Below are 23317 nucleotides of genomic sequence, written 5' to 3'. Positions count from 1 at the left end.
GTGAGTTCCTTCCTAATTATTTCCTTCTCATCTTGCCCTCTCTTTACCTCCTTCTATGTTATCTGTCAATTAATTTCCTAATGGCTTGACAAATTGTAAATGAAAACAAGTTCCTTCTTCCGTGTTTCCTTTTTTTCTTAATCTCTTTCATATCCTTTTACAGAGCCTCAAACATCAAGCCTTATTGTGATGGCTTTGTTATGGCAATAGGTGCTCCCTTCTTTCTTTTTCAAGGGGCTTCTGTCTTCCACATTTCAGGAGTTCTTGCTTTTATTTCTAATTAATACTTAGGTTATCCTCTAATATAAGAATTCTGTGTGTGTGAATGTGTACTGTTGTCACGAGGCTAAGCACATTTGATTTTAGGTCCTTGCAGTAGTTCAGTCTCGATTTTTGGAGAGAAATTGATGTTGTGGAGTGAGTATTGTGTAATTTGTTTTCGCACTTTGTGAATATTATCTACAAATGTGTACGTACATCCTGTTGTTCTTAAAGCAAGATAGATCCATTGGCACACATGGGCCAGACCCCAGCTTAGTCACCTGAACAGTCACAAGGAACCAGCTGCCCTCACTGGTTTCTCTCAGGTCTCCACCCATCATCCATCTGCCATATGAGTAGGAGCAGGCAGGATCAGACCTCCAACAACAGCTCCCAGTCTTAAAGGGCCCAAGGGTTGTAAGAGGCTTGCTGGGATGAGCACATGTGCCCCAAGAACCAGTGCCTGTCTTACACACTCCTTTCACTCAGACTGAAGGCGGAGAGGTCTTAATCTATGGTGGGATGAATTGTCACCTCTGGAATGTAGTAAGTCAGCAGGAGGAAGAAGATTCCCTGGCAGTTAGGGAGACAGTTGGTCTGAGTGAGGAGAGCAGGCCTAGTCCCCTCTCCTGGCTAAGAGGGTGAGGGTGGCAGAAACTCTTTGAAAGTGGCTGTTGTGGGAAGGGAGCTGGCCCTCTTGAGATCCAGCAACAGAGCAGAGGTAGCCTGAGATCGGAGACTGATGAGAAGCAAAGCGCCCCATAAGGGAGAGGCCGTTGTTAGCAGCGGTAGTGGCAACAGCATATTGCAGGCTGACACAAGGCCAGTGGGGAAGGAACAAAGACTTGACCCTACATCCGGGTTTCTGAATAAAGGAGGTCTTGGAGGGGTCTGCCAGGGGCGCTGAAGCAGCATCCCTTCAAGCAACTAGTAAAAGAGCAGGAGACTGTGGGGTGGAGCTTGCAGCCTAAACACTGTTAGAGGGAAAGCAGTCTCCACAGCAACTGGACAACTGCATGGAGGAGCCCCCAAAGAGATATCACTATGAAGTTGAACCCTAGCATGTTGGGAACTACTGACTGATACCCTATTGCACCTATTTGGGGCATTCCAGGTACTGTGCCTGAGTCAGCCTAATCCTCTTTCAGAATCCCTCCTATGGACTAAGGAGGAATTGTGATGTTTATCTTTTGTTGTCATTTAAGCTGTTGTATGTGGGATATTTGTGACCACCTTTTTTGCCAGCCCTACTAAACAATTGCTTTTGTCTGAGCTGTGTGTCTGAGTGCTTATTGGGACTCACCAGATGCTAGTCTATAGAGCGTACTGACTGAAGTGCTTGCAGTACTTGCCTCTGAATCGTGGTATGGCTAACATGCTACTGAATATCAGAGAGGATTTGATATACCGCAGCACTGAACAACCCCATTTGGTGGGGATGATTACAGTGGCAATGGATTGTTCTTGAACTGAGTGGTAGGATTCGGTAGTATGTCCTGAATTTTCCTTAGGTTTCTGCTCTTTATCTAGTGCATGTGCACATTTAAGTCTCTTGGTCGTGAATCCCGCTGCAGCAGGGGGAGGAAAGATCACTTGGTGTGTTCTGCCTGTTAGAATAGGAACATTCTCTTCTCACTCCAGCAATTATCTATTAAGAGATTCTACAAATCTTTCAGGATTATGCTTCTCAATTACTTTAAGTACTCATTTGTTCCTTATGTTAGTCCTTCATTCCCAGATCTATAGGTCATCTAATCTGCATTCCAGCTCTTGATTTTTGTTTTTTCTCTTTCATGCTCTCCAGCTTATCATTTTTGTACTGAGACATTATACTCCTGAGGGAATTCTGCACCAAAAATTTAAAAATTCTGTACACAATATTTTAAAATTCTGCAAATTTTATTTGTTAATAAATAAATGTGGAGGCTCCAGCATGGCAGTGTGGAGCACAGGCCACTGACTGCACAGAGGTGGGAGATCACCCTGCAGCCCCCACCCCGGGACATGGACTCGGCAGTGAGGCTGCACCTAACCCTGACAGCATCCAGGCCTGTCCCTGCATGCCAAGCACACTAGATGTAGCAGGGCCGGCTCCAGACCCCAGCGCGCCAAGCGCGCGCTTGGGGCAGCGTCCCGCGGGAGGGCGGCAGGCGGCCCCGGCGGACCTCCCGCAGGCATGCCTGTGGAAGGTCCGCTGGTCCTGCGGCGCTGGTGGACCTCCCGCAGACGTGCCTGCGGAGGGGCCGCTGGTCCCGCGGCTCCGGTGGAGCATCCGCAGGCATGCCTGCGGGAGGTCCACCAGAGCCGCGGGACCAGTGGACCCTCCGCAGGCACGTCTGTGAGAGGTCCACCGGCGCCGTGGGACCGGCGACCAGCAGAGCGCCCCCACGCGGCTTGCCACCCTGCTTGGGGCGGCGGAAATCCTAGAGCCGCCCCTGGATGTAGACAGGCATGTTCAGCGCAGCAGGATCCAAATGTGGAGGGGCTTAGTGTGGGGAGATCCGGGGGTGTGTGATAGAGTTCTGTGTGGGGCAATCTGGGTGCAGGCAGCTTGGTTTAGGGGGAGTCCATGTGCGGGGGGGGAATGGTAGGGGGTTCTGGGTGCAGAGACAATGGGACTTTGCAGGGGGTCCAGGTGAAGGTGGTTGGGGCTCTGTGGCGGGGGGGTTGGGTGTGGAGGGCTCAGCGGGGTGGGGGTCTGGTGCTGGTTTGATGGGGTGCAGGTGCTGGCTTGATGGGGCTCAGTGGGATGGGGGTCTAGGTGCCAGGGGCTAGTGAGGGTGGTCCAGGTGCAGGTGGGATAGGGTTTGTTGGGGTAGGGTTCAAGTGCGGGGGGCAGTCTGGGTGCAGGGGTAGGGTCCAGATGCAGAAGTTGATGCTTGTTGGGTTATGGGTTCGGGTTCAGGGGTCTCAGTGGGAGGGGTCTGGGTGCAGGGGGTGAGGCTTGGTGGGGCAATCTGGGTATGAGGTGGGTCTGGGAGCATGGGGGTTGAGCAGATAGGGAGCAGCTCCTCATACAGTGACCCCTCCCCTCTGGGGCTGAGGAGCAATGGGGGCAGGAAGGAGGGGAGTGCGGAGCTTCCTGCAGCCGGAGAGGTTTCGGGGGCGGGGTGTCCTGACCCTGGCTGCTCCTTGCAGGGGAAGATGAAATCCCATCCTCCCTAGCCCTGCTGGGGCTAGCAGCTGAGCCGAGCACAGGATAGGAGCCACTGGCTGGGGCGTCTGCATCCTGGCCCCTCTTCCAGGGATTTACCTCTTTGCTGGCTGCTCCGGATACACCGAAACAATGCACCCGCGCTGCTGGGGAGCAGCGCATGACCACTTTTGCAGCTTCCCTTTGCTTCCCCATCAGAAAGTCATTTTTTTCTGCAGGGAAGCAAAGAAATCTGTGGGGAACATGAATTCTGCGCACGTGCAGTGGTGCAGATTTCCCCCAGAAGTAGCGTTAGTGACTGCTGGCTGAATCCTCTGAATCCTTCTTTGAGTCTTTGAATGAGGCAAACATGTCTGTTTTTAAAATTTTAGCTATGCCTCTAACTCTTTAATATCAGTCTTAATGACTAGTACTGTATTTTCCATTATAGGCTGGGGATCAGCTTCTACTGAGAGCATTACAGATGCTGCTTTTTTCTGCCTTGGTGTAAAATACAAATGAATGGTAGCTGATTGTTCATAGATATGCATTTAGGATTTTCCATAGATTCAAAGGCCAGAAGGGACCATAGTGATCATCTAATCTCACCTCCTATATAACACAGGCCATAGAACTTTCCCCAAAATAATTATGTGAGTATACATTTTAGAAAGACATCCAATCTTAATTTTAAAATAGTGAGGGAGACTCCACCACAACTCTTGGTAAATTGTTCCAGTGGTTAATTATTGTCACTGTTAAAAATTTACACCTTATTTTTCATCCACACTGACTGGTTTTCTGGTTGTGGATTGAGTAATTTGATGCCATTAGATCCACTTTTCCAGATGCAATTTAGCATAGCATTTTTCCTTTGGTGATCAACCATGTATTCTGTTTATGTACGTTGGAAAATTAAGTATTGTGGATGCAGGCTTTCTGGGCATTGGACACAGCAGGGATCTTGTTAAAATCGTAGGGTTTCATTGTGGAAAAATGAACACTCTTCAGCTCCTAATAACTTAGAAATAATTGTTCATATATGAAACAGTGTTAATTTGCAGGGAACCAGTATGCATGTGTAAGATGATTAATATGATTTTCATGGTTTATTAGGTAAGATGGATTTAAATAAAGGGTGAGTGACTTATTTTTAGGTAAAAGTGAGAATGAAAAACATGTCTTCATCACTTTTCTTCTTAAAGAGTGTGGTGGATGAACAATTTTTACAAAAATACTTGTAGTTAAAAAAAAAAAGTCTTACACAGCCTGACTGGTATTTTAGAAGCAACAGAATTTAAACATGTGTGTGTTGTGTTTCTTTGTCTCTAGCAACGCAGCCCATTTTAAAAGAACTTTACACACCTAAGTAACTAAGTAATAAAGCACGCTAAGGTCCCCATTCTATATAAACACTTAAGGGCATGCATAACTTTACTTGTATCAGCATTCCCATTGAGTCAGTGAGACTGCTCCCATGATTGAAGTTATACCTATACTTAAGTGTTTGCAGGACTGGAGTCTTACTAATTGTGAAACGAATACAATTACTTTGTGCCAGATTGTTGCTGACCACATGCAGATATTCTTGGATAGTACTGAGGAGCATTGCCTTTGTGCATATAGCATACAGGCCCAGACTACAGGGACTGTTCCCTGCATAAATACTACTGTGTACAAGCCTATGGAGCAGGCTGCCCTGGTGGGAGCATGCTGGAACATTCAGAAGTACGGTAAAGCATATGCAGTACCTTGGTGCATTGGGTTCAAGAAAGGCTGCCCACCTTGTCACTTATTTAGGCCAGTAGCCATGTGTCACAATTCAGCCTGTTATTTGTAATTGTTCAGTTATAACCAACTGTTATATACTTCTTCCTGGAATATAAGCAAAATGTAGACAAAATACCTAATTTTAATACTGAAATTTCCAGCCTAGTATTATGTACATTGTGAAAAATCAATTGTTCATGCAATTGATCTTGCACAACACAGCTGGGAGGAAATGCACAGGAAGAGGCAAAATATAATAAAAAGACAGAATCAGTGATCCCAAATCTCAACATTTTATCATATTTGGTGTTTTTCTTAAATCCACAGCTCCTGGAGTCATGTGATTATGTGAGAATCTCAGCTCTCATTTAAAAACAAAAAAGCAAGTTGCTAGCCTTCAAAGTTTGGAGAAAAGCTTGAAAATTTGAACCCTAAGGGCTCAAATACCAGAGGGCAATTAAAAAGAACCCAAAATGTATTGACTTTAAAATCATGAGAATTTTAAAAATAATCTCATGATTTTTTTGTGGGGAGACTGAGTCAGGATTTTTGAATGTTTGGTGTAGCAATGTTGAGGAGAGTATTAGGAAATCCAATTTTTTGTTAAGAAGTGCTGCCATGCAGTTACAAACATATACATGATTAGTAGCAAGAGTAAATTTAAGAGGGGATTACGTGGCCCACTACCTCTTTAGCATGATGAGGATCCTATCAACCTCCAGTTTCCTCAGATGCCAAAATCTTTCCTCCTTTTATTTTGTTTTGTTTTTTTTACTCTGTGCAAGAGTTTACAGTATCAGACAAGAAACAAAGACAGATACAGATAAATATATGAGGGAGTAGAAGGAAACAATGAGACAATATTGATCAGCATGATAGGAAGTGGTATCCGCACACCAGAGGCTGTTGTCACATTTTTGTAGACATCACGGCAAAGGAGAGTTTTAAGGAGGATAATGAGGTAGCCTTTTGAATGTTTATGGGGAACACTCAGGTGTGAGGGGTAGCATGGGAGAAAGAACTGAGGTGCTGGTTTGAAAATTTAACAAGTGGGAGATGGAGGCTGGCATTATTGGCTGATGGGAGGCAGGAGTTGACATCTTGATAGTGAATGAAAGATGATAGACTGGGTGAGGATCAACTGAGAAGGGCCTTGAAAGTGAGTACAAGCAGCATAAGTTTGATGTGATCGAGAAGAGGGAGCCAGTGGAGGGATTCAAAGAGAGGGGTGAAATGGTCAAAGCAATGGGCTAGAAGAATAATCTTTGCAGCTGTACTCTAAATGGATCTGAGCAAGGCAAGATTGCATTTGTCAAGGCTAGAGAAAAGGATGTTCTTGTAATCAAGATGTGAGATAGTGAGAACCTGGACAAGCGTTTAGCTGTGTGGATGGATAGAAAAGGCTGTATATTAGTGGTGTTAAGTAGAAAGATTTAGAAATAGCCGAGATGTGAGGACCTAGAGAGAGGTCCAAGTCAACTATGATGCATAGGTTATGGGCTTGAGTGACAGGCAGGATAGTGGTGTTGTGTACAGTGACCAAGAGGGAAGTCGCTACTGAACAGAAATATTAATTGAATATGTCTTCCTTTTGTGCATTATTATTATCATATCCAACTAGTAATGAATCAATACCATTGTTAGGACTCCTTTTGTTCCTGATATATTTTAAAAAGCTCATTTTTATTATCTTTAACTCTGACTATAGATTTTACCTGGTGTTTTTTTGCTTCCATTGTCAATTTTCTACAATTCTTAGCTTTTAATTTATGTTCATTATTATCAATTCCCCCCTTTTTCCATTGGTTTTATTTATTATGGCTGCTTTCACTTCCCCTCTAAGTAAGGCTGGACTATTGACCAGTGTAATCTTCTTTCTCGGTTGTATGAGTGTGGATTTTGTAGCATTTAGTAAACTGTTCTTAAACAGTTCCCAATTATCATTCACATTCCCAGCTGATTTGGTTCATAACTGGGATGTACTATAGACTTCTCCAGCATCTCTCTTATTAGAAATACATTTAAAGTAACTATAAAATAAAATAAAACCAATCTTCATTCTGACTTGTGAATATAATATTGCATTGTACTAATTTATAAAACTGCTTCACTGAACCTGAAAGGAGAGAGAGAACCTTTCAGGGCTTGACTGTGCAAACTTTATTCATGTTGGTCAGCACTTACTTATGCACGTGTCCCATTAATTACTTGCGTAATTGCTAACCCCAACTTGAGGAAGGTTGCCCAGGTGAGCCCCTAGCAGTGAAACATGTCATATTACATCGATAATGTTTGTATTTGATAATGTTTCTGTGTAAGGGAATGTTGATAATGTTTCTGTGTAAGGGAAATTAACAGTATTCCTGTTTTATTTTTATAGTCTTACGGAAAAGGTGCAAGAAGAAAAAACCGATTTAAAGGATCAGATGGGAGTACATCTTCTGACACTACCTCTAATAGTTTTGTACGTCAGGTATGTTATGCTTTTTTTAGTTTGTCATTCAGTTTTCAAAGGATATTGCAAACTTATTGGTGTTCAGGACAGACTAGACAGACTTTTTCTTGCAGTATTAGTGATCAAGGCACAGTGTGGTGTTATTGGACACAGAACATAGTAGCTTTCAGTTAGTCTTATTTGCTGTTGCTGAGAGCAGTATTTATTTTATCACATAAATTCCATGAAGTGATTAAGTATGTAGGGAGATGGGGAGACTGGTGGGAGGGCCTGGAGTGACCGCTCTAGCAGACATTATAGCCCCCCCCACCCCCAGAGGTATTCCCTGCTTAAAATATTGCTGTGTGAGGCAGCATTAACTTAGATGCTTTTCTCATTCTTCCCAGTGTTATTTCAGGAGCCCAGCTGAAAAGGAAATCCTTGGCAGCCTGGGTCCCACCAGACTGCCATGGAGCTGGGAGAGGGCTGTAAAGGACAGAGAATCAGTGCAGAGTCATTCACACTGTGTGAATCCACCAGATTTCAGAGTGGATTCATTAGTTTTGATGGAATAATGCCAGGGAAATTCTGAGGGGGAGCCTGTGGTTAGATGTTGATAGATGTTTGGCTGCGTGTGTGTTTGCTCTGTATGCCTCCCCAGCCCAGCGCAGAAAAGCTGGCAAGGCAGACCTTGAGCGAACCGCCCAATGACCACAAGGTCCGTTAAGGGATGAAGGTTCCTTGCCAGGTTTATTGTCAACGAAGTATGGCACTAATATCCTGCAGACTCTACTGGTCCACTAATACACGTATGCCCGTAACAATGGACCAGCTCAGTGAATGGCAGACAAAGATACTCCTTCTGAGATTGATCTTTATACCCGATACAAACAAGTTAATAACAAACAAGCCCCTCTGACATAGTTACTGCCCCCTGACATGGCTAGTTATCACTCATCACCTTGTACATGTTGGTTTGATCAAAACATCTCCATTATGTACGTCCTGACCTTATCTTTTAGGAGGGGTTAGTGTGTTCCTGTTATCCTTGGGGAATGTTTTTGTGCCATCCTTGATATCAGGTTGTTCTAGTACCACTTGATATTGAGATGTGTTTGCGTGAGTATTCTGTGACTTGCACTTCTTAGGAATGTGTATTTTTGCAATATCAGCCCTGTTCTTGCCAGATTCTGTGAGCAGGTCATGCCTCATACCAGGTCTCTAATACAAGAGTTTAAGGATCAGGCTCTCTTCCTGCTACAGAGCCTTGTAAAGTTTGCAGTACTTATTGTGGGTTTATTGCGTATCGGTTGATTTGGCCCATAGAGTTAGTGAAAACCACAGTGACAATAAAGTATATCCAAGGCACAGTGTAGCTGCAGAATTGTGCTCCAGAAACTCAGTGTCTTTAAATAAACTCAGTGTCTTAAAAAAAAATAAAAAAAAGCTGTTATGGCTGAGGACAGAACCTTGAAAATGTGAAGCAAATGTTAACAATGCAGTGACATGTGCCTGAGTCTGAAGAAAACCTGCAACAAAGCTCTGATAAATGATTTTTCCCATCCATTTCATTCAGGATTTTGCAGGTGCAGAATTTGGCATTTTTGCTGCAGAATTCACCATTTTACTACAACGAGGCATGCAACATTTTGTTTTTTGTCTCCTTTCCTTGCAAGATTTCCTTGCTTTTTCATAGAATCATAGAATATCAGGGTTGGAAGGGACCTCAGGAGGTCATCTAGGCCAACTCCCTGCTCAAAGCAGGACCAATTCCCAACTAAATCATTCCAGCCAGGGCTTTGTCAAGCCTGACCTTAAAAACCTCTAAGGAAGGAGATTCCACCACGTCCCTAGGTAACCCATTCCAGTGCTTCACCACTCTCCTAGTGAATTATTTTTCCTAATATCCAACCTAAGCCTCCCCCACTGCAACTTGAGACTATTACTCCTTGTTCTGTCATGTGCTACCACTGAGAACAGTCTAGATCCATCCTCTTTGGAACCCGCTTTCAGGTAGTTGAAAGCAGCTATCAAATCCCCCCTCGTTCTTCTCTTCTGCAGACTAAACAATCGCAGTTCCCTCAGCCTCTCCTCATAAGTTCCAGACCCTTAATCATTTTTGTTGCCCTCTGATGGACTCTTTTCAATTTTTCCACATACTACTTGTAGTGTGGAGCCCAAAACTGGACATAGTACTCCAGATGAGGCCTCACCAATGTCGAATAGAGGGGGTTGATCACATCCTCAATCTGCTGGCAATGCCCCTACTCATACAGCCCAAAATGCCGTTAGCCTTCTTGGCAACAAGGGCACACTGTCGACTCTCATCCAGCTTCTCGTCCACTGTAACCCCTATGTCCTTGTCTGCAGAACTGCTGCCTAGCCATTCGGTCCCTAGTCTGTAGCAGTGCATGGGATTCTTCTGTCCTAAGTGCAGGACTCTGCACTTGTCCTTGTTGAACCTCATCAGGTTTCTTTTGGCCCAATCCTCTAATTTGTCTAGGTCCCTCTGTATCCTATACCTATCCTCCAGCGTATCTACCACTCCTCCCAGTTTAGTGTCATCTGCAAACTTGCTGAGTGTGCAGTCCACGCCATCCTCCAGATCATTAATGAAGATATTGAACAAAACTGGCCCCAGGCCCAACCCTTGGGGTACTCCGTTTGATACCAGCTGCCAACTAGACATGGAGCCATTGATCACTACCCGTTGAGCCCGACGATCTAGCCAGCTTTCTATCCACCTTGTAGTCCATTCATCCAGCCCATACTTCTTTAACTTGCCGGCAAGAATACTGTGGGAGACCGTATTAAAAGCTTTGCTAAAGTCAAGGAATAACACATCCACTGCTTTCCCCTCATACACAGAGCCAGTTATCTCATCATAGAAGGCAATTAGGTTAGTCAGGCATGATTTGCCCTTGGTGAATCCATGCTGACTGTTCCTGATCATGTTCCTCTAAGTGCTTCAGAATTGATTCCTTGAGTACCTGCTCCATGATTTTTCCAGGGCCTGAGGTGAGGCTGACTGGCCTGTAGTTCCCCGGATCCTGCTCCTTCCCTTTTTTAAAGATGGGCACTACATTAGCCTTTTTCCAGTCATCTGGGACCTCCCCCAATTGCCATGAGTTTTCAAAGATAATGGCCAATGGCTCTGCAATCACACCCACCAACTCCTTTAGCACCCTTGGATGTAGTGCATCCGGCCCCATGGATTTGTGCTCATCCAGCTTTTCTAAATAGTCCCGAACCACTTCTTTCTCCACAGAGGGCTGGTCACCTCCTCCCCATGCTGTGCTGCCCAGTGCAGCAGTCTGGGAGCTGACCTTGTTCGTGAAGACAGAGGCAAAAAAAGCATTGAGTACATTAGCTTTTTCCACATCCTCTGTCACTAGGTTGCTTCCCTCACTCAGTAAGGGGCCCATACTTTCCTTGACTTTCCTCTTGTTGCTAACATACCTGAAGAAACCCTTCTTGTTACTCTTAAAATCTTTTGCTAGCTGCAACTCCAAGTGTGATTTCACTCCTGCTTGCCTGAGCAATATTTTTATACTCCTCCCTGGTCATTTGTCCAATCTTCCACTTCTTGTAAGCTTCTTTTTTTGTGTTTAAGATCAGCAAGGATTTCACTATTAAGCCAAGCTGGTCACCTGCCATATTTACTATTCTTTCTACACATCAGGATGGTTTGTTCCTGCAACCTCAATAAAGATTCTTTAAAATACAGCCAGCTTTCCTGGACTCCTTTCCCCACTCATGTTGTTCTCCCAGGAGATCCTGCCCATCAGTTCTCTGAGGGAGTCAAAGTCTGCTTTTCTGAAGTCCAGGGTCTGTTTTCTGCTGCTCTCCTTTCTTTCTTGTGTCAGGATCCTGAACTCGACCATCTCATGGTCACTGCCTCCCAGTTCCCATCCACCTTTGCTTCCCCTACTTATTCTTCCCTGTTAGTGAGCAGCAGGTCAAGAAGAACTCTGCCCCTAGTTGGTTCCTCCAGCACTTGCACCAGGAAATTGTCCCCTACATTTTCCAAAAACTTCCTGGATTGTCTGTGCACTGCTGTATTGCTCTCCCAGCAGATATCAGAGTGATTGAAGTCTCGCAGGAGAACCAGGACCTGCGATCTAGCAACGTCTATTAGTTGCCGGAAGAAAGCCTCGTCCACCTCATCCCCCTGGTCTGGTGGTCTGTAGCAGACTCCCACCACGACATCACCCTTGTTGCTCACACTTCTAAACTTAATCCAGAGAGTCTCAGGTTTTTCTGCAGTTTCATACCGGAGCTCTGAGCAGTCATACTGCTCTCTTACAAACAATGCAACTCCCCCATCTTTTCTTCCCTGCCTGTCCTTCCTGAACAGTTTATATCCATCCATGACAGTACTCCACTTGCATTCCTATACTTGAACTCAAAATCTTAACAGTAACCTCATATGCATTTATTTCAGTTATATCAATAGATCAGCTCATCAGACCATCAACTATTCCATGCATTTGGGAAGCTATTCTGCCTTAATACCATTGCGGTTATGTTAAAGTTTTGTGTCAAACTGCAAGTTTGATGAAATTAGAGTATATATTGAGATGGACGTGAAAGCTTTATGAAGCATTGGAGTGTGTTATCGACGGTGTTCTAGGCAGTGAAGGTGGAAAGGAATGCAAAAGGAAGGTTTTCCCCTTAACTTCATGTGTCCCTAATTTTAAGATTTTGGGTTAATGGAGTGTGTCCTGCTGCATCCTTAACTTCCACTAAAACATAGTTTTTGTTTGTTCATTTCTTGGGGGATTTTTTTATATTGCTTTGGTGAACCTCAGTGTATGACTCGCCAGAGTCAGGGAGAAAGGGAACTGCCCATGCCTGAAAATCAGAGGGGAAAAAACTGTGCTGCTGGAGCTGCTTCTGACTATGTCAACCCACCTGAAAAGTATGAGAGACTGTGATGTGTGTTGGTAAATTCTTTGTAATATTGTCTCCCTGTTTTTTTTGTTTTTTGTAAAACCCACAAACATTACAAACACACTAAGAGCAATCCTCTGTGTTTAGTAGTGACAACATAATCTGTCAGCTAGAGGGAACCTTCATAAAGGAATCTGTCAGCACTCACTTCCTGAAACACTCTGTAGCCTCTCATGTACTTCTGGAAATTGGGTACAGCCAGGAGCAGCTTCAGCAGCAGGGTGCACATGCGTGCATTATATTAGCACATCTGCGTATTAATCTCCTCCTCCCCTGCCAGTATGAGATGTAACTCTCAAATTTCAAGATGCTAGTGTGATAGCTGCTATCTTGGCAATACCCGGGGTTGAAGCAGTGACCTTCATAGCTAAAGGAATGAGTCTTTACTGCTTGTGCTAAAGAGTCAGGTTGTCACAAACTCACATTTCTGTAGATTGGACATCTGGGGTGGGAGTGGGGTAAGACACATAACACACATTAACTTTTGGGTTACTCAAGTTAATAAGTGACAAATGCATAAAATGTAAAACCTGTGTATTTTGGTCATTCACATCATAATTTACAAATTATCGTAGTGTTTAAGTGGAAACCTGCTTTGAACTGTTTTTTCCCCACTGTCGATAGTATATTCCAGTAATGGTTATAGTATTATTCCAAAAAGATGCAGCAGCTCTGAATAACACACAGAGGAATTGTTTGAGTCATAGCAGGTGTGTGGGAGAAGTGTTTCTGCATGAGTTTGCTCACTGCAGTTTCTTTCAGCGCTCAGGATTGCATCCTGGGCAAGCAGTCCTGCTCTGACTCTCCTTCCTACTCGGCTAGCTTGATACCCTAGCCCGAAGAGGAATCACTAGCAGCATTACTACCATTATATGCAAAAGTACAGTGGACATTGGATGTCAAATGCTGATAGCATGTTCAGGCAATAGGTGCAGCCGCTCTCCACTACTTACATTTGTGTGTGGTGTTCATAGAATATCACAGATAGATATTGCAGAATCTCTTTCTGTACTTGTATCTTTCGTAGAAGACTGCCATTTTGGTATAAACTAACTATTGTTTTCCCTTCTGCAGCAGTAGTTACTTTTGTGGGCACAATGAGATTAATTATCCTTATTCTAGCATATGAAGACCTGTCCCATTTGCAAAGGATGAGCAAAGGGCTAGCAGCCCAGCATTTTGAGGTGGCATTTGGAGCTTGAGGCAGGTTGGGTGGACCTTAGGTTAAGTGTATGGTTATGTACAAATTGTTTTAAAATATGCAAATTAGTTCCTTTAATGTCACACATGGAATGCCTCAAAACTTGGCCTATAAACAAGTTCAGTGCTACAGGGGCTGGACAGCCATAAGGAAAGCTCCTCCTTTGGATATTAGATGGTATCTTCTCAATGGCTGTTTCTGCCTGTAATTGTCTCACACGGGGCCACAAGCAGGGAAGGGCAGAATGAAGCAGTGGAGACGGGCATTTTTAACATGAGGTAGCATTTGAAAATTGTCTCTAGGACCCCTATGAGGCAGAAAGGGGCCATTGAAGAGTTTATGGAGATGAGTTGGATGGGATATACATTCTCCAGCCTTCTCTCCTCCAGTCAGTATAGCCCAGTGAGTTTCAAGTCACTTTCCTGTGTCCACAGAGCAAGTCAGTGGCTGAACTGGGAAGTATACTCAGCTGTTCCTATATTCATCCACCACAACACTCTGCCTCTAATTGCATTTTCCCACTGCAGATTTTTGTATACTTTAGTCTATAGGTGATATTTTAACAATAGACATAAAAACCAGTACGTACAAAATATTCTTTTAATTGTGGTACTAACACTTCTTGCATAAATTCTAGTCTTATGTTACACACATCAGATGCCACTGAATTTGGTCCAAAACTGGTTAATGTTGCCTGATTAATAGGATATCTGAGCTGAAGACTGTACATTGCCATATGCTGCCCTGAATCTGTGAGTTTGGCAATCCCCACTGATAGCAGTAGAATGTATGTACACAGGAATCATTGCCTGTATGTGGACATTAATTTTAGGGGGGGTTATTCAATTTATTTATTAATTTGGGTTGTTTTATTTAATTTAATGTGGTTATTCCCACTAAAAAGAATTGCTAAGGTTTAGAACAGTGGAAAATCTGTGAGAGTTTAGGATAATAAAATTAAAGATACTCCAAAATATAATATTTTAATTTGTTTAAAATAATCAGATTTTCGTATACATATTAATTATGTAATGCTCCAACCCTACCATCTGATACTCAGTGTGGGGTAAATGCATCCCTTGCATTGCTCCAGTGAACTCAATGGAGACATAACAGGGATGAATTTGGCCTAATACAATAACCCAGTAGCCCGATTGTGCACCAAAAACTGAACACAATCAAGCAAAGCAAGCCAGCAGTGATATTTTCCTATGTTATCCTGTTGAAATCAGTGCTAGCACACTGTACCTGAAAAATATTAAGATATTATTTTGAGATATGAAAAGTAAAAGAAGTTTAGCAGGACTGAAAACTTCCTTTAATCTCTATAATCACCATGTAAGCTCTTAGGGGCCAGCAACATCTCTTTATTATGTATTTGTAAGTGCCTGAAATAATGAGTACCCGATTAATGACTGGGCTTGTAGGCACTACTGTAATATAAATAATAAAGAACAATAATCATTTTTGTCTCTGGCCTGAAGAAGGAACGTTAAAATTTTATATATGCACACACAAACATACAGATATATTATACACAAAAACTTCATTAAAAGTACATTATTAAGCTTGCAAAGTCAAGCACTGAAAAGTTGGGAATTGCCAGAAGTAAAGTTGTTTACTCATATGCCTCACTTCTGCATATGCATCATGATACTGTCTTTAATTACATGACTACATATTTTTTTTCCATAGGATACCTCCTAATTCAGTGCCCAGAGTGGATGGTGTTCTCTTAATGAATAGCTATTGAATATTTTTTTCAGGGCCGCCCGGGGGGTGGGGGTGGGGGAAGTGGGGCAATTTGCCCCGGGCCCCACAGGGGCCCCACAAGCCGCTCCGAGTTTTCGACGGCACTTCCATGGTGGGCCCTTCACTCGCTCCGCGTCTTCGGTGGCGGGTCCTTCGGTGCAGAGGAAGACTCGGAGCGAGTGAAGGACCCGCTGCTGAAGTGCTGCCGAAGCCTCGGAGCGCCGCCTGGTGAGTACAAGCGCCGCAAGCGGCTGGGGCGGGTGGGGGGGAGCCGCGATCGGCAGCACTTAAGCTGCTCTACCACCGCCGCTTCATTCTTTGGCTGCATTTGGCGGCAGGTCCTTCCCTCCAAGAGGGACCCACCACTGAATTGCCGCCGAAGGTCCGGCCCTGCCCCAGGCCCCCTGAATCCTCTGAGCGGCCCTGATTTTTTTTCTCCTCATTATTCAATGTATGTTCTCACGCTCTATTTACTGCATACTATTCAAACCTGCTCTGAGAAATAATTATTAAATTTTTCATGGGCTTTTCTATGGCACTCATCTTAACATTTGGGAAGCACTCAGATACTGTAATCTTCACAACATCCTTATGAGATGAGATGATGTATCATCCCCATTTTATAGATGAGGAAGTGATGCACACAGAAATTAAGGTAATAGATTTCCATTCATTTTGCGTGTCCAATATGAGAAGCATAGGACTGGATTATTCAGAGTAAAGTGCTATATAATGCCAAGTACATGTTTAAAGCACAGGTCCCACTGACTTATAGCATTGAAGTTATAAGTGCTCAGAATTTCTGTAAATCACACAGTTAGGCCTGGTGTACATTAAAAAGTTAGGTTAACCCAGCTGAGCAGCGCAGTTAAGCCAACCTAAGCATGGGGGTAGACAGTGGTAGGTTGATGGGAGAATTCTTCTGTCTACCTAGCTACTACTTATCAGAGAGGTGGATTACCTATGCCAATAGGAGAACCCCTCCCATCGGCATAGGTAGCACTACATTGAAGCGATACAGTGGCGCAGCTGCAGCACTGTTGCTTGTAGCATTTCACGTGTAGAAACGCAATGAGTGATACGATTTGGTTTTTGTGAAAAGTTTCTTTTGAGTTATGTAATAATAGTAGGAGGGTTTTCAAGACTTGAGTCAAATGCTCTATTATTATTATTATTTAATTAAAATCCCTTGTTTTTACCTCGTCACCATTTGATCAGAAAGAACTAATTTGCAGTGTTTTTTGTAACTTTTATTTAAGAACAGAAAAAACTATAAGGTTAACTAATTTCTTATTCATACCTAAGTACTAAAGAATATGAAAATTAGATTGATTACAGTGTAAATCAAGTTAGTCAAAACAAGGCATTAACAATACAAATTAGAATTAGTAAATTAAAAAGATAATTTAAGACCAACAATTGGTCAAGTCATTACATGAGCACAGTCAGGAATCAAATCACAAAGTTAACAAGACCAATGATTGAATGACTGACAGTCTTTCTGTCTCTGTACGTTTTTGTTTGTTTGCGAGGGGTGGTGTTGCTGCTGCTGTTGTTGTTGTTGTTGTTGTAGTAGTAGTACGCATGTTGGTCCCAGGATATTAGGGCATATCTACACTACAATCTTAAATTGACCTATGTTAGCCATGACATTGACAAGAAACAGCCCACAGCTGATGTAAGGAATGCAGTGTCTGCACAGACATTGCATCACCCTAAGTACACAAACATAAGTCTTACACCTCTCAGGGAGGTTGAGTTGTGATGACGGTGTAGAAGGGCACTTACATCAGTGGGAGCAAGGCTGTAGTGTAGACACTGACATGCTTAGGTCGACATAAGATGCCTTATGTTGATCTAACTCTGCAGTGTAGACCAAGCTTTAGAGAGTCACGGTTGGTCAGGTAATATCTTTTATTGGACCAACTTCTGTTGGTAAACGAGACAAACTTTCAAGCTTACACAGAGTTTTTCATGTGTGGGAAAGGCATTCAGAGTATTGTAACTAAAAAAAAGGTGGAAGAGATTGTTAAGCATAAGGAGTTAACTCGCGTTACAAACGACCATTCAAGGTGAAGTGGGCTGTTAACTCCTCTGCAGACATAGGACAAAGGAAGGTTAGTTGGTTACAGATTGTTGTAATGAACTATATATTCAGTGTCTTTATGGTCCTACACTTGCCTATCACTTGTGGGGTACCTAATGCACTAAATGCCCCAATAACAGCTATGTGGATGAAACAAGAGAATCACTATGCTCTCAAATGAACTCATCCAGAAAAATGATAAAACACTTCACAGAATGATCACTCCATATCTGATCTCTGAGTCCTCACCCTCAAAGTAAAGCTGCACAACACCTTCAAAAGATGAGCCTGGGAGCTTAAATTCATAACTTTGCTAGACACAAAAAATCATAGATTCAATAAAAACACTGGATTTATGGCTCATTACAACAATCTGTAACCCACTAATCCTCCTTTGTCCTGTGACTGCAGAGGTGTTAAATGCCAACTTCACCTTGAATGGTCTCTTACAACATGTTAATTCCATATAATTAATAATCTATTCCACCTTATATTTAGCAGTGACATGCTGAGTACTTTTCCCAGGACTGAAGAAGAGCTCTGTGTAAGCTTGAAAGCTTATCCCTTTGACCAACAGAAGGATTTGCTCTTCAGTTTGAGTCATTCAGGAACTGCAGTCTGGGAATCTAGACAATGTCTTCTGGTTCAGATACTGTCACGCTACTGGGCGTCATCCTTTGATCAACTGGCAGCTCTGCAATGTCTTTGTCTCTACTTTCCTTAGAAGGGAAAGTAGGCATATCAGCCTCTGTTTGTCATCATGGTGACCTTGAGAGGAGCAAGTATCAGAGGGGTAGCCGTGTTAGTCTGGATCTGTAAAAGCAGCAAAGAGTCTTGTGGCTCCTTATAGACTAACAGACATTTGGGAGCATGAGCTTTCGTGGGTGAATACCCACTTCGTCGGATGCATGTAGTGGAAATTTCCAGGGGCAGATATATATAAGCAAGCAAGAAGCAGGCTAGAGATAACGAGGTTAGTTCAATCAGGGAGGATGAGGCCCTCTTCTAGCAGCTGAGGTGTGAAAACCAAGAGAGGAGAAACTGGTTTTGTAGCTGGCAAGCCATTCACAGTCTTTGTTTAATCCTGAGCTGATGGTGTCAAATTTGCAGATGAACTGAAGCTCAGCAGTTTCTCTTTACAGTCTGGTCCTGAAGTTTTTTTGCTGCAGGATGGCCACCTTAAGGTCTGCTATTGTGTGGCCAGGGAGGTTGAAGTGTTCTCCTACAGGTTTTTGTATATTGCCATTCCTAATATCTGATTTATCTCCATTTATCCTTTTCCTTAGAGACTGTCCAGTTTGGCCGATGTACATAGCAAAGGGGCATTGCTGGCATATGATGGCGTATATTACATTGGTGGACGTGCAGGTGAATGAGCCGGTGATGGTGTGACTGGTCTGGTTAGGTCCTGTGATGGTGTCGCTGGTGTAGATATGTGGGCAGAGTTGGCATCGAGGTTTGTTGCATGGATTGGTTCCTGAGTTAGAGTTACTATGGTGCAGTGTGCAGTTACTGGTGAGAATATGCTTCAGGTTGGCAGGTTGTCTGTGGGCGAGGACTGGCCTGCCACCCAAGGCCTGTGAAAGTGTGGGATCATTGTCCAGGATGGGTTGCAGATCCCTGAAGATGCGTTGGAGGGGTTTTAGCTGGGGACTGTATGTGATGGCCAGTGGAGTCCTGTTGGTTTCTTTCTTGGGTTTGTCTTGCAGTAGGAGGCTTCTGGGTACACGTCTGGCTCTGTTGATCTGTTTCCTTATTTCCTCGTGCGGGTATTGTAGTTTTGAGAATGCTTGATGGAGATTTTGTAGGTGTTGGTCTCTGTCTGAGGGGTTAGAGCAGATACGGTTGTACCTCAGTGCTTGGCTGTAGACAATGGATCTTGTGGTGTGTCCGGGATGGAAGCTGGAGGCATGAAGGTAGGCATAGTGGTTGGTAGGTTTTCAGTATAAGGTGGTGTTAACGTGACCATCACTTATTTGCACCGTGGTGTCTAGGAAGTGGACCTCCTGTGTAGATTGGTCCAGGCTGAGGTTGATGGTGGGGTGGAAGCTGTTGAAATCGTGGTGGAATTTTTCCAGAGTTTCCTTCCCATGGGTCCAGATGATGAAGATGTCATCGATGTAGCGTAGGTAGAGAAGGGGCGTGAGTGGATGAGAGCTGAGGAAGCATTGTTCCAGGTCAGCCATAAAAATGTTGGCATATTGTGGGGCCATGCGGGTGCCCATAGCGGTGCCACTGATCTGGAGATATAGATTGTCATCAAATTTGAAATAGTTGTGTATGAGGATAAAGGCACAGAGCTCAGCAACCAGTTGTGCTGTGGCATCATCAGGTATACTGTTCCTGACAGCTTGTATTCCATCAGTGTGTGGGATGTTTGTGTAGAGAGCCTCTACATCCATGGTGGCTAGGATGGTGTTTTCTGGAAGGTCACCAATGCATTGTAGTTTCCTCAGAAAATCAGTGGTGTCACGGAGATAGCTGGGAGTGCTGGTGGCATAGGGTCTGAGTAGAGAGTCCACATATCCAGACAGTCCTTCAGTGAGAGTGCCAATGCCCGAGATGATGGGGTGTCAGAGTTTGCACCCTCACTTGAAACTGGGGGGTTTCAAAGTGAGGACCCGCATGTCTTCCCCCACCCCAAAATCCTAGGGTAGGTCCCCTTTGCTGCACCACCGCGGTCAATACGTGGTCCGGGACACCCCTGTTTCCCCCCTGTCTCCCTTCAAAGACACTCCCTGGGAACACAGATCAACTCACAGAGGAGGAACCTTTCCCCTCCCCTCTCTTCCCTCTCTCCAGCCTGCTCCGGAGAGAGAGATACCTTGATTCAAACTCCTTGAATCTCCCACACACAGGGAAGCAGCCCACTTCCCCCCTCCCTCTCTGCTAGCCACTCTGTGAATCACCGAGAGAGAGTGTCTTAGCCCCTTCCGCTATCCACAGTGGAAGGAATTTAATCAAATCTTTATAGAAAGAATTTATTAAAAGAAAACAAGAAAATACAGAATCTCTATGAGTCCAAGCTGGACACTCATAGGGTATAACCTTGCTAAGTTCTGGAGAGAATCCCCTCTCCTTCTCAGTACAACCAGTACAAGCAGAATTAAGAATAATCAATAACAAACACACAGAATTGCAAACATAGGATTATTAGGTGAGGACACCAAGTATCTTTCTAATACTCACTATCTTGACTAGAAGAAATTAGTTCAGAAAGGTAGAAACTTGTAGACTTGATTAAAACATCTGGACTCTTGTACCTCCAGACGGCTAAGAAAAATACACACACACACAGAGGGAAAAAATTCCCTCCCAGGAATTTCAAATTCTCTTCCCTGATTGGTCCTTAGGTCAGGTGCCTACCAGGTACTATTTTTAACCCTTTACTAACTATTCATGACATGGGGCATCCAGGATTTCCGGGTTTGTGGATCTTGGGTAGTAGATAGAATAACCCTGGTCGGGGCTCTAAGGGTATGTTGATTTGTTCCGGTGTTAGTGTAGGGAGTGTCCTGAGTAGATGGTGCAGTTTCTTAGTGTATTCCTCAGTGGGATCTGAGGGAAGTGGCCTGTAGAATTTGGTATTGGAGAGTTGTCTGGCGGCCTCCTTTCGGTAGTCAGACCTGTTCATGATGACAACAGCACCTCCTTTATCAGCCTCTTTGATTATAATGTCAGGGTGGTTTCTGAGGCTGTGGATGGCATTGCGTTCTGCACGAGGCAAGCGATGTTGTTTTTCCACAATTTCTGTCTGTGCACGTCGGTGGAAGCATTCAATGTATAGGTCCAGACTGTCATTTCGACCCTCAGGAGGAGTCCATGTGGAGTTCTTCTTCTTGTGCTGTTGGTGGGAGGGTAACTGTGTATCAGTGGGCTGTTCATTGTTATCCTGAAAGTATTCTTTGAGTCGGAGACGGCGAAAGTAGGCTTCCAGATCGCCGCAGAACTGTATCATGTTAGTGGGGGTGGCAGGGCAGAAAGAGAGTCCCCGAGATAGGACAGACTTTTCTTCTGGGCTGAGCAGACTCACTTTCTTGTTTATCTGTTTTTTATGAGTAAATTCAACCTGGCATCATACCAGCAATCTTCTGACCAAATCAGGAGACCACAGGTTTCTCACCTCAACCGCACAGTCCAGTCCTGAAGTGAGGTCAGTCTGACTTTTGTTCTGCTGTTGGGGCCCTCCTTCTTAGGGTACTGCTTCTTTGTCACATCCACCGGTGAGGTTTTTCCAAAAGCAACTGAATAACAGGACATAAGGAATCCAACAAAATGGATTTCAACTCCCCTTATGTAGGTGAACAGCCCTACATAAGAACATAACATAAGAATGGCCATACCAGGTCAGACCAAAGGTCCATCCAGCCCAGTAGCCTGTCTGCCGACAGTGGCCAATGCCAGGTGCCCCAGAGGGAGTGAACCTAACAGGCAATGATCAAGTGATCTCTCTCCTGCCATTCATCTCTACCCTCTGACAAACAGACACCATTCCTTACCCATCCTGGCTAATAGCCATTAATGGATTTAACCTCCATGAACTTATCTAGTTCTCTTTTAAACCCTGTTATAGTCCTAGCCTTCACAACCTCCTCAGGCAAGGAGTTCCACGGGTTGACTGTGTGCTGTGTGAAGAACTTCCTTTTATTTGTTTTAAACCTGCTGCCCATTAATTTCATTTGGTGGCCCCTAGTTCTTATATTATGGGAGCAAGTAAATAACTTTTCCTATTCACTTTCCCCACACCACTCATCATTTTATATACCTCTATCATAGCCCCCCTGAATGACCTCCTGACTATTAGGGCCTGGTACCTTCCTGGTCATAATGTATGACTCTTTGTCCTTTGGCTTAGAAAAGTTGTTCCCCACCCATTCATGTCTCATGCTTACATTTTCCCAAGTCAGACAGGGCTTCATGAGCAAAGTAAGAAATTACAGAACTGTCGCCCTGTCAGAAACACTAGGGAATTAAGTGAAAGATTTCACTTTATCAATCTCAAAGCCAAGCTGCTTGTTAAATTCATTAGCATAACTTACTAAAAATATCATAAATTAAAGTTTATTCTTCATGTCCATACTACTATAGGCCTATATGTCATATATCTTCCCCACTCCACAGATGGAATGAGGAGGCTGCTAAAGAATTTCTTCTTACATCATTACACAATATGAACTTTAAGCATATCACATTTGTATTTGAAATTAAATTCCTAACTAATTTCTTATCCTCAAACTAACACATAGTCTAACACTTAAATTTAAGCGTATTAGTAAAAATTATTTTTCTCTTTTATCGCTTCCACTAAGTGACATTGCTGTAGCATTTGTATCCAGTTCAGTACCGACATTTTCTTTCTGCATTAACTCATTTGTCTCTGGGTCTTCTGCCACCAGTAATGGCAGAGATCTCACTATTCTTTGACCAAGATTTTATAGGGCACCGATGAGGAGAAAGAGAACCTTGTAATTTTTCAATACAATATAATATGAAGGAGAAGTGAGTGAGTAAACTGGATGCTAGGGCCAAATTTAGGAACAGGAATGCATGATAATCTTGCATTTCTCTGAGTTAGTATCTTTCTCTAATCCATGTATGACCTTTGTAGTGTTAACAAGGAATGGTTTGCCTGTGCAAACCCAATGAATCTCTTTTACAGCATGACAGAGGTTCAAATGGGGAACTAGGTACTGTTCTGGGTCAGAAGCCCCATACGCCACTATAGGT

The 23317-nt window shown here is 43.7% G+C and overlaps 1 protein-coding gene across 4 annotated transcripts in view; it reads left to right on the top strand.

Moving 5' to 3' along the window:
* Positions 1-23317, top strand: part of CACNB2 (calcium voltage-gated channel auxiliary subunit beta 2) — a 424293-nt gene that overhangs the window by 9098 nt on the left and 391878 nt on the right. For 3 of the 4 annotated variants that reach the window (XM_039524807.1, XM_039524809.1, XM_039524806.1), the window contains exon 2: positions 7545-7637. In XM_039524807.1, the coding sequence (XP_039380741.1) occupies positions 7545-7637 (93 nt within the window). Of the gene's footprint in view, positions 1-768; positions 808-7544; positions 7638-23317 lie in introns of those variants that run through there. The other variant, XM_039524808.1, reaches the window with a different exon arrangement.

This window comes from Mauremys reevesii, linkage group 2, assembly GCF_016161935.1.
Source record: "Mauremys reevesii isolate NIE-2019 linkage group 2, ASM1616193v1, whole genome shotgun sequence".
In the NCBI taxonomy this organism is placed as follows: Eukaryota; Metazoa; Chordata; order Testudines; family Geoemydidae; genus Mauremys; species Mauremys reevesii.
This window is presented reverse-complemented; position numbering and strand designations above follow the sequence as displayed.